The sequence below is a fragment of the Dermacentor variabilis genome, chromosome 11, assembly GCF_050947875.1.
Source record: "Dermacentor variabilis isolate Ectoservices chromosome 11, ASM5094787v1, whole genome shotgun sequence".
In the NCBI taxonomy this organism is placed as follows: Eukaryota; Metazoa; Arthropoda; class Arachnida; order Ixodida; family Ixodidae; genus Dermacentor; species Dermacentor variabilis.
In genome coordinates this window covers 107,070,402-107,091,811 of record NC_134578.1, presented here as the reverse complement: position 1 = coordinate 107,091,811, position 21,410 = coordinate 107,070,402, and the positions used below count along the sequence as shown (strand labels likewise).

The 21,410-nt window shown below is 45.3% G+C and overlaps 1 protein-coding gene across 1 annotated transcript in view; it reads left to right on the top strand.

Moving 5' to 3' along the window:
* The first annotated feature begins 1,010 nt into the window (after positions 1-1,010).
* Positions 1,011-21,410, top strand: part of LOC142564987 (uncharacterized) — a 107,786-nt gene continuing 87,386 nt past the window's right edge. The window contains exon 1 of the mRNA XM_075676223.1: positions 1,011-1,062. Coding sequence (XP_075532338.1) covers positions 1,019-1,062 — 44 coding nt within the window. The 5' untranslated portion in view covers positions 1,011-1,018. The remainder of the gene's footprint in view (positions 1,063-21,410) is intronic.

The window sequence follows — 21,410 nt, the reverse complement described above, 5'->3', positions numbered from 1 at the left end:
GTTGCGGCCGTTCACAATGAATAAGAAGCGCACTGGAAAACATCATTTGATTACACATGTGGCTGCTGAGGACGGTGTGTTTGTGTTCTAATGTTTCGTTCAAGTCTGAAAAAAAGCTATAGAAAAAACAATTTTCCGCTGACCTCTTATTTCAGAAGATTACCTCCCTGAGTTCACAGTTTGCAATACTTGGACTTTTGGTACTAGAAAGTTCACTTTAGAATTTTCCTTTCTAATAAAACGATTTTAGGATAATGTCACATCCTTGTGCATTCCTACGTCGATCGCCTTTTTAGAGACCGGACGAAGAATAAATGTCAGCATGAGAATAACACTTGCTGACGCATGTCACGCATATATTAGTCGCAAGAAAGAGCAGGTGCGATCGACTCATATGTACACACGGTGTTGTTTTAGCTGCATGGAATTCTCTAAATACTCCTATGGCACATAGCACAATTCTAACTTTTGATCTAAATTACTCGATGAGGAAACCGTTACTTCTACTAATTTACAACTAATGTGTAATGTGTCCGAGGAAGCTTGCATTAGCGTTCCAGTTACGTTTACAAGAAACCGATTGTTTATGCGTTCAAGAACAGTAGTAACTGAAATACCAGTGCGTTTCGACGGACAATTTAAAAGTAATATCTCGGAACTGGCGCTGTCTAGAAAATTAGTTCCAAGTACATATGTCACGGGAACTCAGCGGCTACAATTTGTAGGCTGAGAAATGTGACGTAATGTAAATAATTATGTTAACTAGCTTAATTACGTTAAATATTCAACTGAACACTTTGATTTGCCGTAGAAGCAATGGCCGCCTGATCGAGTAATTTAGATGAAGGGTTATAATTGCACAATCTGCCATAGACAAATTAAAAAAATTGGTGCAGCTGAAAAAAAGCACCCTGTTTTTGTGTTTGTTTGCGCCTGCGTTTGTGCAATTTTCATTGTTTTACAGCCACATAAATTTTCTCCTTCTGCTCCTGTGTTCGATATACAGATAAAGGTACCAATGGACCACTCACGAAAGGACATCATGACATATATCTCTTCATGGTAAACTGTATTATTGAGGTCTTTCTTGCCACGTGAAGCCTGCCCTTCTATAAAATGCATATCTTATCCCGAAAGTACTACATTAAATTCAATTTCGTGCTGCAAGCTCACTGTGGCTACACAAAATTGCGGATTGTCCCACTCCAAATGCAGATAGCTACGCTCCAGGAAGCAAGGAACTTTTTTTTTACAAAAAGTAGGTCAATGCATGAACAAGTTTGCAAGTTGTACACGTTTTTTCAGAATGGTATTACACCGAAATAAATTTGGAAAGAGCCCAAGCGAAGGCATGGCTCTGTTAAAGAAATAAGGGCAATGCCACGCATTTAGCAATTTTTGCCATTGAAGTTGCAGACTGCACAAAATGCGTATATAATAATTAATGCCTGTTTTTCATAGCACTGTCACGTCGCGTTCTTTCTGATTTCATATTTCAGCCTTTGTTTACTTTGTTTAGCTAATTCATCGCAATAACTAATTTTCGAATGCTCTGTTTTTTTCTTCTATTGTGATCAGTCTTTAGTTGAATAAACTTACTGAAAGTTTTTTCTTGTACCCGGCATTCAGGCACTTCAGCTTATTTGTTAGTTCTAAGGTCGCTTTAGGGAGCTTTGTCTTTCGGTAGTGTGGTCATGGTTTCCTACCGCTTACATTTAATGCTGCTGATTATTTTGTTAGTGCCTTAATAAATAATACGTTGACATTTTATTGCGATAGCACTTATATTGAAACTCAAGGCGCATTTTTGTCGTCGGCGGCGCCGTGTTGTTTGGTGTAAAGTGTAAGGGCGATAACACCGTTTCCGTGTGCCGTATGCTGTATGTGCGAATGAAAACACGCAAGGGGAGCTGACGATCATGTCTCCATCTAGCGCACGCGAGGGAGGAAAGCGGAGAGCAAACCGGCAGTCTTCCGTCATGCGAAATGCCGTTGTTGATGGGAGGGAATGAGGGAGGGGCGTTGCGCTAGGCTCCGGCAGCAACTGCGTATTTCGCGACCAGGCGGGTGGGAGGGGAAGCCGCTCGTGCACAGGCCTTCCCTTTATTTGTACCACCTCTTGCGCCAAGTCACGGATGGCTGGGCCCCGTCGTCATTTTGACAACAGACGAGCCAAACCAAGTCAACAGAAACGAAGCCGAAAGCAGGGCCACTTTCCCACTCACTATTAGCGAAGGCCTATCTGCACATTGGAAGGTAAGATAATCTTATAACAGAAAGAACTGTACTGCATTTCAATACTAATAAATGGACCGAGAACTAGGTGATAGACCCCTTACGCAACTTCATGTTCTTGCTGAGTGGGGAGCGAACGGTAATATTTCGCGACCTCAGTGAGGAATTAAAAGTATAAATCAATGTTTAATCATAAAAACGTGGCTCGTTTTAGCCGCTACAATAGGCAATCTTTCCATGAACGGGGTTATCTCGATTCATGTTCAGAGTGATTGTCTGTCCCTTTAAGGACCCCTAAAGGGTACTGCATAAGGGCGAAGCAAGAGCATTGGTAAAGGCTATTGTCGTAATTATACAGCGAGAAAAAAGAACTTCGTATACATGATCGAAATCGATGCGTGAATCAAATGAAACCACAAATCCCCACATCGAAAGTTAACACAGTCAATTAACTTTGTTTCCTTGTTTCGGCGAATAAAGCTGTCATGCGGCAGCTTGATGATCCCGCTGCTCCCTGCGGTAGGGTCCTCCGCAGAACGTGCATAATTTGCGAATGCCTGAACTTGGTGAGGGACCCTTTACGGAACACCACTTGTGGAAGAGGAAACCCAAGTGAGCAAACCCATCTAACCTAGAGCTGTATAGGGCTCCAGTATTTCACCGCTGACCTGTTTCTTCAACTTACCATGTAGGCAGGGGTAGCAATTTCTACATGAAAAGCAAATCAATTCTCTTATATACCACCAGCTAAAAATGTAATTGAAGACCATGGAAAGGCCAGACATTGTGTCACCAATGACTGCATATGACGAGCAACATAGAGTAACAAACTGTTTAGACCTACCTGCATGAGAACGTAGCCGCAGCTAAGATGCGTTGTGTGACTGCTGGGCCACTCCTAGTGCTTACAACATTGGAGTGCAGAAGCTCCCACCTTCCAAAGCTGTACGCTGGTAACACAGTTTGCGAGCTCTGCAGGGCTGCTGCTCAGTTAGTGGTCGGGCGTTCAGTGGACAACCTACAATGTTCAGTTAGCTGCTACACTAAGATACGTCGAAATAGCACGAAAACTCTGGTAGTAATTGACCAGAAAGTGTCTCGTAAACTTGAAAGGACGCCAGGTGCAGAGGGGATTTCATGAACTGGGTTTGGGAAATCAGGCGTACAGTATGGGCCTCACACAGCTCGAAAAAGTGCTGATACAATAATCTTTCATTCCTTTTCCCTGCTTTATTAGATGGCGTCTAAACCCATACGCGCAGTACGACACCATAATTGCTTGCCTGGAGAAAACAAAGAGTTTCAGTTTCGCGCGAAACGCGAAGCGTCGAGTGCGATAGCAAATTAGTGGACATCTATACCAAGCAGTGCTGGCAGTTCTATTGGTAGCATAAACGTGTAAACATAGGCATACTAACTATATTAAGAAGCATGGTGTCACGTACACACAATAGACATTAATAAAGCTATGTCGATGACAGTGGAAACTCGCTTCCAAAACGCTGCAGTGAGGCAACGCGACATCAACAGCGAGCGAATTGTCCTTCATGCTGTCAGTCGCATCTACGTGAAACAAGCCACTAAAACACAGCACAGTGCAGACTTTGTACCCGTCGCAAGCGGGTTCCAAGAATCAGCGGTCCAAACTTGCACGCGCGCCCGCCCGCACCGTCGTGCGAGACTCAAGGTGGCGCGCTTCCACCCCACTTCCATCCGTTGCTTGCGCGAGATTGAGCCGGGATCGCTGGTTCACCTTCACACACTCTCATCCGTACATACAGCACACGTCACGTGACGACCATTTTATCGCCTTTGGACTTTATACGAAAAAGCTCACAGCAACGTCGACACTGACGGCAGAAATTCGCCTGGGCTGTCCACACAATTGCAATCGCAATACAAATACCAAAGATACCCTCTTCCGCTGTACCTAAATAAGTTGGCCTAATGTTTGTTTGAAATGTTCCTCTGCATGTGACAAATATCATGGGCAACGCTCACACGTTACACACCTGTCTATAGGAAATAGTGGTCACGTGGTATCACAAACTGCTGACATGTATGTCAGCCTTATGTAGTATTCACAAGCCACGCAAGCACCACATGGCAGAAACCTGCAAGCACAATACATGTGTCATGCATTTCCCTTTTCCTCGGAGGTTGTCCCTATTCAACTTGGAATATTTAGAGCTTGAACGTCTACTGCATTTGTTCTCAGAATATGTAGCGCCCCCTGTCCTCCTCCTCTTCAGCAACATAACATTTTATTGTTTGAAGCTTTCAACGAGAAGATCATAATGATCTATTAGCACTGTAGTACCCAGCTCATCAGGGATAACGCATGACCATTACCACCATGATTTCAACATCTAAAGGGGCATGGAGATATGAAATAATGGGAAGAAGGCATCATAGGTTAAAATTTCAGTCAAAAGATTTCGCCCAGCTCCTCATACTATCACAGTAGATCTTACTGTTCTCCACCACCAGCGCAACCTTGTTCTTCTAACATACAATGGGTGTGACAGCAACCTCATTGTTTCACAGTGACTTTAATTGTGCTCGCTAAAATAAACGGCCCAATAGCATAAGCTTATGGCGAGAAAATGAGCACGGAGATGTTAGAAAAGACCTGGAACCGGGGGACCGGGGGACCGCTCGGGGGACCGGGGATCTGCGCTCGGGGGACCAAGCCCACAGGGCCAAGTCCCCCGAGCGCAGATTAATGCACTGGGCCAACCAAGAGGGAGATAGCGAAGGAAATAGATTGACAGCTTGGCTCACAAATGATGATTGTGTGGTGTGATGCCCTCTCCTAGCTTATTTTCTTCCTCCATGTTGAGCAGCCCTTGCAAATACCGTTGTCCCACGGCACATGTAATGTCATTCACAGTAAATAAAATTCATATATCATTCACAGTAAATGACGTTCATATGTGATTCACAGTAAATGACATTCATACCGAATGTCAATCCGGTCTTTCGTTCCCTGTCTACACAGTAAATGACATTCATACCGCATGTCAATGCGGTCTTTCGTTACCTGTCTACACGGGCATACAGAATGGATTCGCAATTGATGCTGATGTTTCTCGGCACCTTGCCCACGCAGGCACTCGGAAACCAGGATGTATACGTTTAAGTTGCGCTTCGCCCAGGGCAAATCGGTGAGGTTGTCTTCTCCGCACTTCAGCAGCGCCCGCATCTAGTTGTCGGTCCAGTGGCCTTTTCGCTTCTCATGCTCCGCTGACGAAGCTGCGGGTTGGCTTCCCTAGTTGGTGGGTAGGCTTTAGTGCGGCACCACTCTGAAAACAATATATAGAAAGGAAATAAAACAACAACAGATGAGCATTTTCAAACATGGCCGAGAACGGTTGCGAGCGTCCATTCGGAGATTTGGAACAATAATATAGCTGCATAAACTACTTCAAATATCGTGCCGCAAGTGTTATAATGAATAAAAGGTTCATAACAGCAATTTCCGCTGAATAAATTTCGTTTTGCTTATCCACTTCGTAATTTTTTTTGCCATGCCCCTGTAGTCGAGATGACATAAGTCACGTTTGCATGAGTATGGGAAACATTCAATGGGCGAATGCCATTAGCTGTGAATGTCATTCGCTGTGCACGTGTAGAAGGAACAAAACTGGAATTAAGTGGTAATCTTATTCGCTCCGAATGACATTACAAATGCCGTGTGAGAGCGATAATGTGCCATGTAATTAAGCCGACCTCTACTCAGTAACCATCTTGAATTCATAGCAATAAAAGGTGGCAAAACTTTTTGTTTGATGCATGCTCGAAAAAGTGAGCCCTTAATATGGTGTTGGCGGCTATCTAAGAATAAATATTTAAGAATGCTTCAGCGGTCCTTCAAACCAAGAAATTGAAGCTTCTGCAGTATACTTCACTCGTACAGGCACAAATATAAGGACCATATGACCAACTACAGTGCATACCCATGTAGCTGCACGTACGGTACATGAATATTGTTATTGCCTATTCACTGCTTTCTTTATATCCCCAGATTTTACTGCTTTAGTTGAATATTACATTTTTATGTGACACTTGCTAGGCATTCATGGCTTCTGCGTTATAAAACAATGAATTTATGAGCTCACCTCAAAGTCCGTACAAACCCAGCACGACCAAAGATTGTGTCAGCACAGTGACAGCGAACAGGAGCGAATGGACAGATACAAGCGTTAACTTCAACTACTGTGTTTTTTTTTTTGGCTGGCTACATCAGCCGTCACAAAACGCAAATTCTAAATGACTTATAAAGAAAACATGGCCTCAACAACAGAGGCGACGCGATGAATGGTTGGCTCTGTTAGAGCACATGTCGCTGTAAACCGTTGTTTAACACATACTTTGTCGTGTGCCAAAACAGAGATGAACTCACGCGGCTGATCACTGAAGGAGCGTTAATATTGACACATTTACCTATTTATCCTTCATTCGGGGACTGCACATCACTCGCTAACTAGTTATCGCTCAATGCAAAACGCAGCTGCAAGACTTGGAATTCAATCGAGTGTTATGGTTGGTTCTGTCATTTTTGTTCTCACCGAATTTTGTGTAATCAGGCTGTATGTGGGACACGAATTCTACTCTCTGCAAGGCCTTCGGGCAACGTCGATTACGCTGGAACGTTCGCCGAGCCATGCATAAATGCCGACGCGCTGGACCAGTAGATCAGATATCGACGATCACTGACTGTGCTCGCCGCTATCATTGTGGTTTCAGTTCCAATTGTATTGTTGGGCACAGGTACGCCTAATAAACAGTTAACGTTTTGAAGTCACGCTTTTAAAGTGTAATATTCTACGCTAACATGGTGTGACATCTGGTGTAGGTGCTTCTACGTTCATGTACCGGACAGACTTCAACAATCACCTACTGCGCTAGCCACTATCATTGTGCTTCGCGTGCCATTTCTGGGGCTGGGTGTAGGTTGACCCAACAAAGATCTTGTGTTTTGAAATCACGTTATTGACAGAGTGATTTGTCAGCGGCACATATAAGTGCATGATTATGGATTTGCTGGCTTTCTCAAGAGGTGTTATTTCTGAATATGGCTTAGTGCACGGATTTAATTTTTGGCTCCGCATGAACGTGTTTTGCATGCCTAAACATATGTGTATTTCTTTCAAATAACGTAGTTCTTGAAGTTAGTGACTTGTTTGAGGCCACGCGCTACATTTCATTGACAATTCTCACACCTTCTTCAACGTCCTCCTATCACTGCTGCATTGATTGTGCCATTTTTCTCTCTTTGGGAATGTTTTTGAAGCAACCCGACTAGCTGTAGCTTTCTTGCCTTTAGCATCAAGCTGTTCGAACAGGAAAAAAAACACAACGAGAAATAGCCTAGGCGTCTCTTGAAGTGCGAACTTCGAACAATAGTTTTTAAATGCAAGCCGCATGCCAGTTGCATGTGCATGCAAGCGAATAACTTACAAGAAGTCAGACAAAACAAGCCGTCTTCAAACCAAATAAGTTTAGAAGTGTCATTAATAGGTAAAATAAATATGTACTGAAGCCAAATGTCATAAATGTATATCAGCCAAAGCCCATAAAATGAGAGTGCACCTTTGGCAAACCAAGGAGCACCTGGACTGGTAATAATAGAGAGAGGCCAACGTGTGTCAGCCATATCGTTGCCAAAATTCTCAGTTACCCCCATGTTTTAGAATAATTTTCAATGTAGTGTGTAACATGCAATCCACTAGGATTGCTGTAATCTATAAAAAGGGGAGAAAGGATGCTATTTTCAATTACCGGCCCATTTCTGTTCTGCGAGTGTTCGTTAAATGCTTTGAAAAAATAATCCTCAAGCGCATGACATGTCTTTCCCCTCATCACCAAATACGAACTTCATCACAGCGTGGTTTCCGACCAAACATGTCAACTGAAGGAGTGCAAATTACTCAAAACGAAATTACACTCGCAAATTCTGAAAATAAAGATCTGTGGTTCTGACAGTTTTCCTTGACATTACTAAAACTTTCAATCTGATCAATGATCACACACTTCTTCAGAAACTTGAGCACTACTGTTACTGTGGGAAGGTATTGTCTTTAATTTATTCATACTTACAACAACGCTTATAATTCGTTGAAATTAACTGACGACGTTGTTCAGGAAACCGCTTACTTCCGGTGTTCCTCAAGGGAGTATTTTGGGCCCTTTGCTTTTCATGCTATAAATTATTGAACTGGTGAATATTAATAAGGCGTCAAAGAACCTCATATATGCCAATGACACGAGTTTATTCTTTTCAGCGACCTCAAATGTCGAGCTGGCTGAGAGAGCCAATAAGACATTAGCACTAAATAATACCTAGACACTTGAAAACGCTTTAAAGATAAATGTTCATAAGATGAAGGCTGTGATATTCCTCCCGCGTCAAGAATGTTTCCAACTTCTAGCGCTCAAGATAGCTAACACTGAGCCAGGAATTGTTCGCGTTTTGTAAACGTTAGGAATCTACTTTTCAGAAAACATGTCATGCGACGATCATGCTAATTACCTTGTCTGGAAATTTTCCCGTACGACGGGCTTTATGCGTCGTCCCTGTTCATCTTACCCAGTGTTGGTAAATATATTATTTTATAATTCTTTTTAGTCTTCTATAGGGAACTATGACGCCTTAATCTGGACCAGGACAATGCTCGAAAACACAGACTTCCTCGGCTACAAAAACGAGCTGTTCGTATAGCCTTAAAAGTGTCTCCTGACTCGAAAACTGCGGGATTAAATCATTAATTATGAATTATCAGCGGGAAATCATTGTATTCCTCAAGGCTTGCTCGAAATTACAAATCTGACGCATCTAGGCATATCAGACGTTACACAGCTTGGAGTGACTTCATGAAAACCTTTCTTTGCACGAGACACGTAAACCTGAAAAGTCCAAAGTTGGAAAACAAATGTTGAAATTTAGCGTGCCACCTTTACTAAATGAATTGTCAAGAGATAACATTGATATTTGCCAAGTATCGTAAATATATTGCAAACAAGATATTTGTGATTCCCACAGTATGCCGTAACTTTTACGGTTGATAGAATGTTTAATCTGGACAAGAGACTCTTTCTTTTGGCGTTAATTAATACCCATATCTTTGTATATCTTAGAGCTATTAACTCTGTACTCTAACTTCATAGTAAGCTTATTCTTCTCTTTTATATATTCTGTATTAACTGACATTTGTCATTGCTTACATATCTTATGTTTGGTCATCGTAATTGTTGTGCTAGACAAACATGGTTAATTTCTGTGTTTGCTGTCACTGCGTAGGTACTAAAAATCTGTAGCCTGTTTAGTTACACCATGCTCTTCTAGCTGTCTGCCATTTTAGGAGGCACAGATCCAAACAAGCCTGTTGAAGGATTTTTATCCAAGCTTCTAAACGTCTTGTGATGTTTGAAGCAAATCTGTTTGAGATAGTGGCATTGGCATGTAAAGGCTGAGAATTATTTTTCATTGATACAATATGCGAAAGTTTCTAATTTTTTATATTAAATGAAACTACAAATTCACTCATTATTGGATCTACCACACAACAATGTGCAACACCAATTCAACGCTAATCACAGTAACGACAGTAAGCGTAGCCTAAAAGTGGGTTCTAGCTGAAATTTTTGACTTGAAAACATCGTTGCAGAATCGGTATTGATGGTTCACTTTTTTCATAATGCCCGCAATGGTAGTCAAACGCCCTATAATGCATGCCGAGTAAATGCTTGGCACAAAACTGAAGTATACGTGCTGGAGAAAGTGAGGAGCATCGTTGGAAAATGCAACATAGCTCTTCAACTGGTCAACACCATTCAACACAAGTCAGCTACAGCATATTGGCTTCTTCTTCAGGCATTTGTATCGTCAACTTTCAAACAATGTTTTCTTGCAGAAAAATGACACCTCTACAAGAGAGGCAGCACACTATATACATAGCCAAATGGAACGGGCCAAAAAGAATGTGGCGCGACGGCGAAAGTGTTTACAACACAGCTGTTCGTAACATCCACTGTCAGGAAAACGCGTCATCGGTTTAGAGTGGCTCTCCGCATAGCAGTGGTCACAGTTTTACGTCCATGTCTACGTGCCAATGCCTGGTGTGATACTTCGCAAAAGTGGCATTCGATCACCATGACATCGGCACCTGTTTCCCCAACAGCTTCTCTATGTTTCTGGCGCCCACCAAATCACAAAGTTGCATGGGACAAAAGCTTTCAGTTCGATCTACTGACAAAAGTGGCGGTAGTGTTCTTTCAGCTCCACTTCAAATACACATTTGTCCCTCCAGACATCATCGACACTAATTTGTGACAAAGTGTTGCTGGCGCAGATAAAAATATGCTCTAGACATGTCGCGCAAGGTCAAGGAACCGTTGTCAATGACATGTAAATAAATTTCTCGACATTGTTAGGGGCTTTTCGCCAAATTGACTCTTCACAAATATTAGGTGCTGCTACGAGGACGGTTGAATTTTTACGTTAAGTACATTTATGTACGTTTTACTGAACGACTTCTTCCACAAATATTAAGGAAGCAGTCGTATGAGGTACAAGCACATAAACTTCGGTAAAAATCTTGCGTGGAAGGCGTAGTAAGGCAAGGTATTGCAAAATTTCTCCTTGCTTCCGGCGGCGCTTTTCGTGACAGCGTGAGCTTGTCTCAGGCGGTGGTCATTAAGGCTGAGATAATAATGCGGATCCCATGCGCTGTAGTAATTGGTGTTGTACAAAAAATTATTAGTGCCGCAACATTCATATGGTAACAGAGTAACAGCGAAGCTGCTTATGCTTGCATTGTGAAATCATACATTCTTTTTCACACCACACCACACTAGGCCGACACAACCGCTGCCGCCGCAGTCAGCGCACCTTCAATACGTCTGTAGCAAACGCTGTTTAAGCAACCGGCACCTACAACACACGTGACGCTATGACTACAGACGCGCAGGCCACGTGCATAGGCGCCGTCGCCACACTGTTTCCCCCTTTCCGCTACCCATCTCCATTACAACGTGCATCTTTCACACACCCGACGTTAGAGCCACAGAAGCGCAGGCCACGTGCACAGGCGCCGTCGCCACACTGTTTCCCCCTTTCCGCTACCCTTCTCCATTCCGACGTGCATCTTTGACGCACGTGACGTTATAACCACAGAAGCGCAGGCCACGTGCACAGGCGCCGTCGCCACACTGTTTCCCCCTTTCCGCTACCCTTCTCCATTCCAACGTGCATCTTTGACGCACGTGACGTTATAACTACAGAAGCGCAGGCCACGTGCACAGGCGCCGTCGCCCCACTGTCTCCCCCTTTCCGCTACCCTTCTCCATTCTAACGTGCATCTTTGACGCACGTGACGTTATAACTACAGAAGCGCAGGCCACGTGCACAGGCGCCGTCGCCCCACTGTCTCCCCCTTTCCGCTACCCTTCTCCATTCCGACGTGCATCTTTGACGCACGTGACGTTATAACTACAGAAGCGCAGGCCACGTGCACAGGCGCCGTCGCCACACTGTTTCCCCCTTTCCGCTACCCTTCTCCATTCCAACGTGCATCTTTGACGCACGTGACGTTATAACTACAGAAGCGCAGGCCACGTGCACAGGCGCCGTCGCCCCACTGTCTCCCCCTTTCCGCTACCCTTCTCCATTCCGACGTGCATCTTTGACGCACGTGACGTTATAACTACAGAAGCGCAGGCCACGTGCACAGGCGCCGTCGCCCCACTGTCTCCCCCTTTCCGCTACCCTTCTCCATTCTAACGTGCATCTTTGACGCACGTGACGTTATAACTACAGAAGCGCAGGCCACGTGCACAGGCGCCGTCGCCACACTGTTTCCCCCTTTCCGCTACCCTTCTCCATTCCAACGTGCATCTTTGACGCACGTGACGTTATAACCATAGAAGCGCAGGCCACGTGCACAGGCGCCGTCGCCCCACTGTCTCCCCCTTTCCGCTACCCTTCTCCATTCTAACGTGCATCTTTGACGCACGTGACGTTATAACTACAGAAGCGCAGGCCACGTGCACAGGCGCCGTCGCCACACTGTTTCCCCCTTTCCGCTACCCTTCTCCATTCCAACGTGCATCTTTGACGCACGTGACGTTATAACTACAGAAGCGCAGGCCACGTCGCCTGGAGTTCACACATCTATGTCAGCTGGCATAACACCCACGTAAATGGGAATTGCTTCACGAGCGCCAATTTCTCCCCGTGTGCTTGGTAGGCCAAAGTGCAGCACAAAAAAAAACAAGAAAAAGAAACCAAGACCGCTGCCATGGCAACGACTTCTTTGACGCACGAGGGGGAAACGCCTTGCCGCCTGCCCTCTGCTATGCGTTCGACGAGGACATGACTTTTTCTGCAGGCGCCAACGGAAAGCAACACCACTAGCATTCATTTTTTCAGATTATTTTCCTCTTGCAAATCTCCTTTCGAAACTCTTGGGCTTCTAGGTTTCTTGTCATACTCACAACATATGTGCAGCACATCTGTGTGAAGACGACCTTTCCTGTTGAAGATGAGATACGCAGCATTTGCGCACGGTTGTTTTGTTTCGGCAAAACATAAGTCGGCAGAAAATGTAGTTTGTCCACTGTTTTTATTGGGAAACTACCACACAGGATTCAGTACATTACACAATAATGTAGATCTGAGTGTCTCTTTGTCCTGTACAAATCGGTGCATTCTGTACTACTATCAAACATACCAAAGACAGTTTCCTACAATTTCTCATAGACCGAAAATTACTATAGATGCGTTGTGTCCTTGCTGTGCACAACATAGCTGTACCTACTCGATTTATGTCGCCACCGTTATTTGGGAATAACTAAAAGATTATCGAGAGCAGCGAATCCACATTTTTCGTACACCAGTAAAAGCTTCCTTTTTTATTATTCGATACAACCGATATACTTGCAAGTTCAAGAAACATGCTACACCTAATCAATTTTTTGTATAGCTCGCCTTGTGCTAATATGCCAATAAATGTTTAGCAAAATATAACGAAAATGTCTATATTTTTTGCAAATGTGATATTGTTTCCCGATACAACACATAAGACCATTGGAGCGTCACTAAGATCCGCAACATTGCGAACAAGGTGTTACCACGAAATTCTTCACGAGCATGCTGCAGATCTTTCTTTAAATTGGTAATGCACTCCGTTTGTCCTATCATCATCAAGGCATAAATGGCACATATCCAAGATAGTATCCACAAATAGCACCGAGTTTTTTTTTTCTCGAGAAACAGTTAATGCAGGAAAAGCATATGTGAACCGGCGTTTGATCGTCGATAGAGGGTGGGCAAGGTCACAGCGATGCATAAAGATAAAAAAAAAATGCGTACTTCTGGGACATTAAAAATAGTTTGAAAAGCAACGCAAGTCGGCTGCATTAAATGCATCAGGTGAACCTGCTCAGACACGCCGTGGTTGCTCAGTATCTTTAGTGATGGGCTGCTGAACACGGAGGTCGCGGGATCGAATCCCGGCCATGGCGGCCGCATTTCGATGGGGGCGAAATGCAAAAATACCCGTGTACTTAGATTTAGGTGCATGTTAAAGAACTCCAGGTGGTCGAAATTTCCGGAGCCATCCACTACGGCGTGCCTCATAATCAGAAAGTGGTTTTGGCACGTAAAACCCCCAAAATTTTTAAACAGCTCAGAACAATTGATTTTTAAATGGTTTGCAAGAGGTCGCTCTAATAAGCTGAATGCACATTCTGCACTTTCTTTAAAAGAGCCCGTTGGCTCAGTGTCGTGCGACCTATCTGAATCATAGAATAGCTGTCGGAGCTACGTTAAGAGTTAAACAATCGGCTGGAGGTCATCCTTCATGAGAGTTTCGATCTCGACAAAATAAGGCGAGGAGAGCATTTTAGGTTTACTAGAACACTGTATTTGGCACAGCATGTTTTCTTTACTCATTAAAATTATTCGTGGTTGTTATAAAAGGAGTTCCCCACCCACTCGTACTTTAGACATAATAATGAAACCAATGAATTCAAGAGTGTCGAACAAGGTTAGTACTTGCACAACTTTATCGAAGTAATCTGAAGAAGATCCTCGCATCCCTAGATGCATGTATCGTAGCTGTTTCAGGAGTGTGCAAGTATGGGAGGAATGATTGTTGGCACAAACAATACGCTGCACGATGATTACGCAGATATTAACATATGACGAAATATTTTCCAGAAAAAGGTTAACCGGGACGCTGCCCTAATATCTATCGTAATTACAACAAGAATAAAATAACGTAGAGAAAATGTTTTGTAATTTTCAAGCTTCTAGAGCTTCCTTCTTGCAGCAGATTTTCTCTCACGCTGTTTTCTTGAGATCCAAATTGATATCATTTACTTATGTGCAACATAATTCATGCATAGGAGAACTGCTGCAGCAAGTTTTAGCGAGCCTTATCACAACAATAGATTTCTGATAGTAGACTGCTCTTTCGCTTATCTTTCAATACAGTAGACTCTCCGCACAACTGCGCGACCACACCAATCTGCACCAGGAAATAGTTCTAAATGTACTTCCCTTCCTTTTGTGCTAATGGGGCGTCCGCTGGCTCTGCAATAGTTGGTGGATAGATAGATAGAACAACTTTATTGAAGAATAAAACGCTCAATGGTTGGAGTCCGTAGACAAGGGCCCCACTGGCTTCCGCACGCCGTTTCGCTTGTCGGATGATGGCCCTTTGGACCTCTTCCTGTGAGCTGGACAGCGCCGCCTCCCATTGTGTATGATCCATAATTTCTGTGTTTGTCTTTTGTGTATATGCCGTGCATGCCCATGATATGTGGTCTAAGGTTGGCGTGGCTCCGCACCATGGGCATGTGTCCGCACATCTTTCAGGGTGAATTTTATGGAGAATGTGCAGGTTGTTATATGTATACGTTTGGAGCTTTCTCCATATAACCTGTTCTTCCTTACTTAGGTTTTTATCTGGGGGTGGTAGTTTCATTCTATTTCCTCTGTGGTAGTTTAAAATTGCAGAGTAGTTCTGGTCAATCGGGATCAGGTCTTCAGAGGTGTCCTGTGAGCACCCGTGGTGTGTAGCATGCGCACGAGCTACTCTGTCAGCCTCTTCGTTTCCCTTGATTCCCTCATGACTGGGTACCCATATAAGGTGAAATCTGGCTCGGGGTTTTATATCTCGTAGAATCCTATAGGCTGCGGTGCATACTCGTCCCCTGAGGTAGCTTCTGCATGCCGCTTGAGAGTCTGATAGGATGGTTATTTGTTGTTGGTTTGGTTCCGTCGCTTTGATAGCAAGGGCTATTGCGATTTCTTCTGCTTCCACGATAGTGGTGTTGCGAGTGGAGGCGCTAATGATTTCTCTGCCCAAATAGTCAGTGACAGCAGCTACCGTTCTTTTCTGCCTGCCTGGGTATCTTGCCGCGTCCACGAAGCGGGAGTTTGGTTTGTCGCCGTGCGTTTTCTCAATGTATGCAGCTCTGGCTTCTCTTCTGCCTGCATGTAGAGTTGGGTCCATATTTCTGGGTATTGTGCGAGTCTGTTTCTTTGAGTTATCAGTTGAGCTTCTTCCAGTTCTTCGAATGTATTATGAATTCCAAGAGACATGAGTTTTTCGGTTGAGGCGCATTGCGGAATTTGTAGGGCGATCTTGTATGCTTTCCGTAAGCACGAATTGATCGCATCCCTCTCTGTTTTCGTTAGCTCGTAATACGGCAAGCTGTAAATGAAGCGGCTAACCACCAGACTTCTGATTAGGTGAAGGGTGTCTGATTCCTTCATCCCCGTCCTTTTAGTGGCTACCCGCTTTATCATTCTTGAGACTTGTTGTGTTGCCTTCTTGATGAGGTTAAGCCCGTGTTGGCAGTGTTGATTTGATTGTAGCCACATGCCCAGTACCCGGATTGTGGTCTTCTCAGGTATTGCATCATTGCCAAGTCTGATTTTCAGTTTAAGAGCAGGGTCCGTCGGGACGTTACGATTCCCTTTCCCTCTCCAGACTCGTATAATCTCAAATTTCTCTGACGCGCATTGCAGCCCTCTGGCTCGCACGTATGTCTCAATTTCACAGGCAGCTGCTTGTAATCGTTCTTCTTTTTCACGTAGCGACCCGGTGACACACCAGACTGTAATATCATCCGCATATAGGGCGTGCTGGATACCCAGGATGGCTTGTAGTTTCCTTGCAAGGCCTATCATCGCCACGTTAAATAGCGTTGGCGAGATCACTGCGCCCTGGGGAGTACCCTTGTTGGGTGCCTTGAAGGTCTTCATTTCTACTGCGCCAAATTTAATCTCAGCGGTTCGTTGGTTTAAAAAGCTGCGAACATAGTTGTATATCCGCTCTCCGCAGTTTGTTTCAGCCAGGCCATCGAGTATTCCTTGATGGCTTACGTTATCAAAAGCGCCCTTTATGTCGATGGCCATGACAACGTGTTCGCTTGATCTTGGTATATTTGTTAGGACTTCTTCCTTCAACTGTAGGAGGATGTCTTGAGTTGAGAGCTTGGGTCTGAATCCAAGCATAGTGTCTGGAATGATTTCATTGTCCTCTAAGTAGTTTTGTAATCTAGAATTCACAATTCTTTCAAATAGTTTCCCCAGACAGGAAGTTAGGGAGATTGGTCGAAGGTTACTAATTGCTAATTTCTTGCTAGGCTTGGGAATTAAAACTATTTGAGCGTGCTTCCACTCCCTTGGAATAGTACCCTGTTGCCAATGTTCATTAATAAAGGTAATTAATAAAGGTAATATATGCCTGTAAAGCCTCATCGCTGAGGTTTCTAATCATGGAGTTAGTTATCCGGTCTTTGCCTGCCGCTGTGTTTCGGGTCATTTTCGCTATGGCAGCTCTAACTTCTTCGATGGAGATGGGTTCATCGAGTTCAGGGTAAGGCGCTCCCCCGTATTTCCTCTCACAGGGTGCGGGAGATGGGTCTGTTCCGAAGCATTTGTTATATAATTCTTCTTTGAGTTCTTGTTCCGTCCCTGGGTACGTATGGATTAGCCGTTTCACCGCTTTACAGCCCTAGTTCTTGGTTTTGGTTGGTTCCATAATTGCTCTTAGTATGCGCCAAGTTTTTGCGGTACTCAGTGTGCCATTAAGGGAGTCACAGAAGCGTTCCCAATTGGACGTAGCTAGTTGCGTTGCGTACTCCTCCGCTTTGCGGGTGATTTCTGCAATGCGTACTTTTAGCTTCCGGTTCTGTGACTGTCACTTCATTCTTTTTGTTAGTCCTCTGCGTGCCTCCCAGAGATGCAGTAAGTGAGGGTCTATCTCAGGTATATCACATGTGCGGGCTAGTTCTTTTGTGACTTTATCCTTTTGTGTTCTTAAATTTTCACACCATTTACTTAAATCATCGATTGTGGTGCTTTGTTGGCTTTGCATCCGGCGGTATTTCACCCAGTCGGTAATTTTGGCTATTCCTATGTGTCGTTTGATTTTCCCAGTCCGAATTGTGGTGCTGATGATGTAATGGTCGCTGCCTAAATCGTTTAGGGTGTTTATCCATTGCGCATCTTCACAATTCTGCACTGTCGTAAGGTCAGGGCTGGTGTCCATGCTCAAACTGTTGCCCTGTCTAGTGGGGACTGCAGGATCCGTTATAATTGTCATGTCGAGTTGTTCCGTTTGTTCTAGAATGTTTCTGCCCTTAGCGTCCTGTTTTGGGTATCCCCAACTAGGATCGTTGGCGTTGAAATCACCTACTATTACGAGTGGTCTTCCCTTTACCAGGCGGGCAGTTTCCTGGAGGAGGCTGTCAAACTTTGTATTTCTCTGGCTTGGTGGACTGTAAATGTTTAGTATAAAGGCACTCTTTTTGTTCAGGCCTTTATATATGATTTCTATTAATAAATGCTTAATATCCGTGTCAGTAAAAGGATCATGTTTGATTGCGGTGATCGATTTCGCTACCTAAGTAGCTATTGCTTTCTCCGAATCCGGGTGTGTGTACACCTCGTATCCCTGAAGGTTTGGAGGGGATCCGACTTCCTGAAGGGCTATGACAGCTGGTGGCTCACTCTGTGAGCTTACCAGCTGTGTCAAAAGTCCCCTTTTCCGTCGGTATCCACGACAGTTCCACTGCCAGATTTCGCAATTGTCCGTAATAGTTGGTTCATGTTTAGGCATGGTTGCTTTCCTGTGCAATGGCTACTAGCCCTGGTCTGGCGTATGGCTTCTCAGCTCTCTCTCTAATGTTAGCTCCGGTAATTTCCTTACGCACCGTTTTCATGATTTCAATTTGCAGAGCCTGGAGTTTTTTGTCGGACTTCACTTCAAACTCAGACATTTGTTGCGTTAGTTGTTGTGTTATTTGGGCTGACACCTGTTGGGTTATCTGTCCTGCGAATGATGGTAACAGTTGTTGGAAAGTGTCTTGGATTCGTGTCTGGAGTGTTTCGACCGACTGTAATCTAGGGCGCTTTTGGGGTGCTGGTACAGCTTGCCCCGAAGCTTGCTCTGACTGGTCCGGTTTAGCCTGTGTGTTCTGTTGCTGCGACTGCATTTGTTTTAGTATCGCATTCTCACGCTCTAGGTCGCCTAAGCGAACTCTCATGAGTTCTAGCTCTCGTTATAGGCGCGTTATCTGTGCAGTTGTTTGAGGTGTGGGTTGGGAGGCTATTGCTGACCAGCTCACCTTGTTTTTGTCGCCTTCATTCTTCGGACATTGTTTCTTGTTCTTCTGATGGTTGGTGCTTTGCTTCTCCTCTTGTTTTCTGCCCTGAGAGTTGGATTGGCCTCGGGAGGTCGACCTGGTACGCGAGCGGGATCTCTCCCGCGAGTCAGAGTTCTCTCGATCCGAACTGAGCCACCTCTTCTTGGGGGTCCCTGTCACGTGGTTACGTTGTCTCATGCGCTGTCTTCCCCTTTGCGGGACGCGCTTCAGTTTTTTGGTGCACTCTTGTGCCGCTGTAGGATGAGCTCCCCCGCACAGGGCACACTTGGGCTCACACTCATGGTCCGCTCGTGGGTCGCGGAGGCCACATTTCGCACAAGCCTTGACAGTCGGTGTTGGACAGACATCAGTCCTATGTCCTTGATTTTGGCATATCTTGCAGTATTGTCGAGTGGGTTGGTAGGGTATACATGGCGTCTCGCCACCGTAGTAATATACGTAGCGTGGCACGATGGGGCCATCGAACGTCAGCACTGCCGTCCTCGATTTACCAAGCATACGGGCGTAGAGTATTCGTACCCCTTGCGTCCGCACTCTTAGGTTGTGTATGAGTTCGTCTTCTGTAGTGCCAGGCTCCAGTCCATGTATGACTCCCTTAAGGAGGTTGTCGGGAGTGGAGATGTATGTGTTCACAGAACGTCGGTTGCCTCGCAGCTCCAGCTCCTTGATCCTCGGGATCCGTTCCGCTGTTCGTTCTCCGGGTGCGCTTGCTATGACGATGTTAGAGCCCCGCCGTATCCGCAGCAAGAAATCGTCTCCTGTGATGTTTGCAGGTCCGCCACACGCCTGGACTATGGCTCTGGATACCTCATGCGTCCGCAATTCCCGAATCGCCACTCCTGGCTTCGGTCTAATAATGATTTTCATGTCATTCTTGGGTAGAGGGGGTGCTTTTCGGCCTGGGTGGCCCCTTTCCGCCATGCGTCGCCTCATAGCTCGCTCTCCTGCAGGTAGTATTGCGTCACGGGCCCCGTCGCTTGCTCCTCCAGAGCTAGGGCGCCCCCGTTGTCCTCGTGCAAGCGCGACGCGCCGGGTGTCTCCGGCGCGTTGCTCCGCCCCTGCTTCGTGGTTGGGGTGGTTGACCCCGCTATTCGACTCGGCGGTCCGCGCTTCCTTTCTGATTTTCTTGCGCGTTCGTAGTGACAATGCAATTTGCCACTGACCTTGCTTGCTGATGTCCTCGGCGTCCTCGGCGTCGGTGGTGGACTCCTCGTAATTAACCTCGTCAGGTGTGAGAGAGTCGTCATCAACACTCGTGACTGCCTCCATGTGACGTTCGGAGTCCTGGTCCGTGTGCATTGGGGTCTTTGGTTGGTCCGCGTCCATATCGGGTGGAGTGCTGCTCGCCACGTAGCGGTTACACCGCGTACGGGCTCCTGGAGCCGCGTTCTCCGCACCAGTTGTTAGGGCTAGCGTGGCGAGTCGACGTGCAGGCGATGATCTTCGATTTCGGAAGAACCGGAATTCGCATCACCAAAAACTTGGTATTGGCAACATCCTTACGCCTTCCGGTATATCTGGTCCAATTTCAGGAGTTGTCCGTTGAGTTTGGCCGCAACAGGATACAATCGTCAAAGGAGCCGTTGAGAGCGCGTCCGCACTGCTCGGCGCCACCTGGCCACCAACTTCTCGTGTGCTTCCTCCATGGCAGCTGATGCTACGCTGACTACGCTGACTTGTGATACCTTTGTTTATCATTCTTCAGTCGTTTGATTAAGTCTGCGGTCTCTGTTAAGCATATTTTCCGCGTTTGGAAACGCTGTGGTGGTGTAGAGCCTCGAAAGACAGATACATGATCCGAACACCTTGTTGCGGTAGTTGGAAAATGTTTGCCATAGAAGCACGCTGTGTAAAGGGACCTTACACACAGGTACACAGGACAGACGCAGTGTTCTGTCTATCTCTGAGAGCCATGCTTCACTGTAAAGCGAATTTCACTGGCAACAAAGGCGTGCCTTATGACATAGTTTCACATTTTTAGAAACACGACATGAAAAGCCCGTTCGTTATGAAATTTCTAGTTGACGTGACAAAAAACGAGTGCTTTTGCAAAATAGTACTCCCAATCAGAATCAGAATTTCAATGAGAATCGTGCCTCCAAAATTTATTAAGCAAAGGGCGAAGTTTTAGCGGTGGTCTACATTCATTTACCATGTTAGGCATCGCCGGATTTGCAATAGCGGCTCGGAATACTTAACGTCTCTTGTGAAGATGTTAGTTTCCGTGATCGACAAAAGTTTTAACCCAAAAGCTTTAAGCATTTCGTGTCGCAGAAAATCAGGCGTCGGCGCCCCAAGTCGGCGTGCGGCACCGAGCATGAGGCGTCGTTTCTGCAGAAAGAATATCGAACCACGCATACTTAGGCCCTCCATGTGGCGCAAGGAATCTACCAAACTAATTAAGCTTCTTAAGCTAAAATACGCAGAAAAATCGTAAAGTACGACTTACACATAACCTATAGACATGGTTCCGTCGGATTGTAATTTCA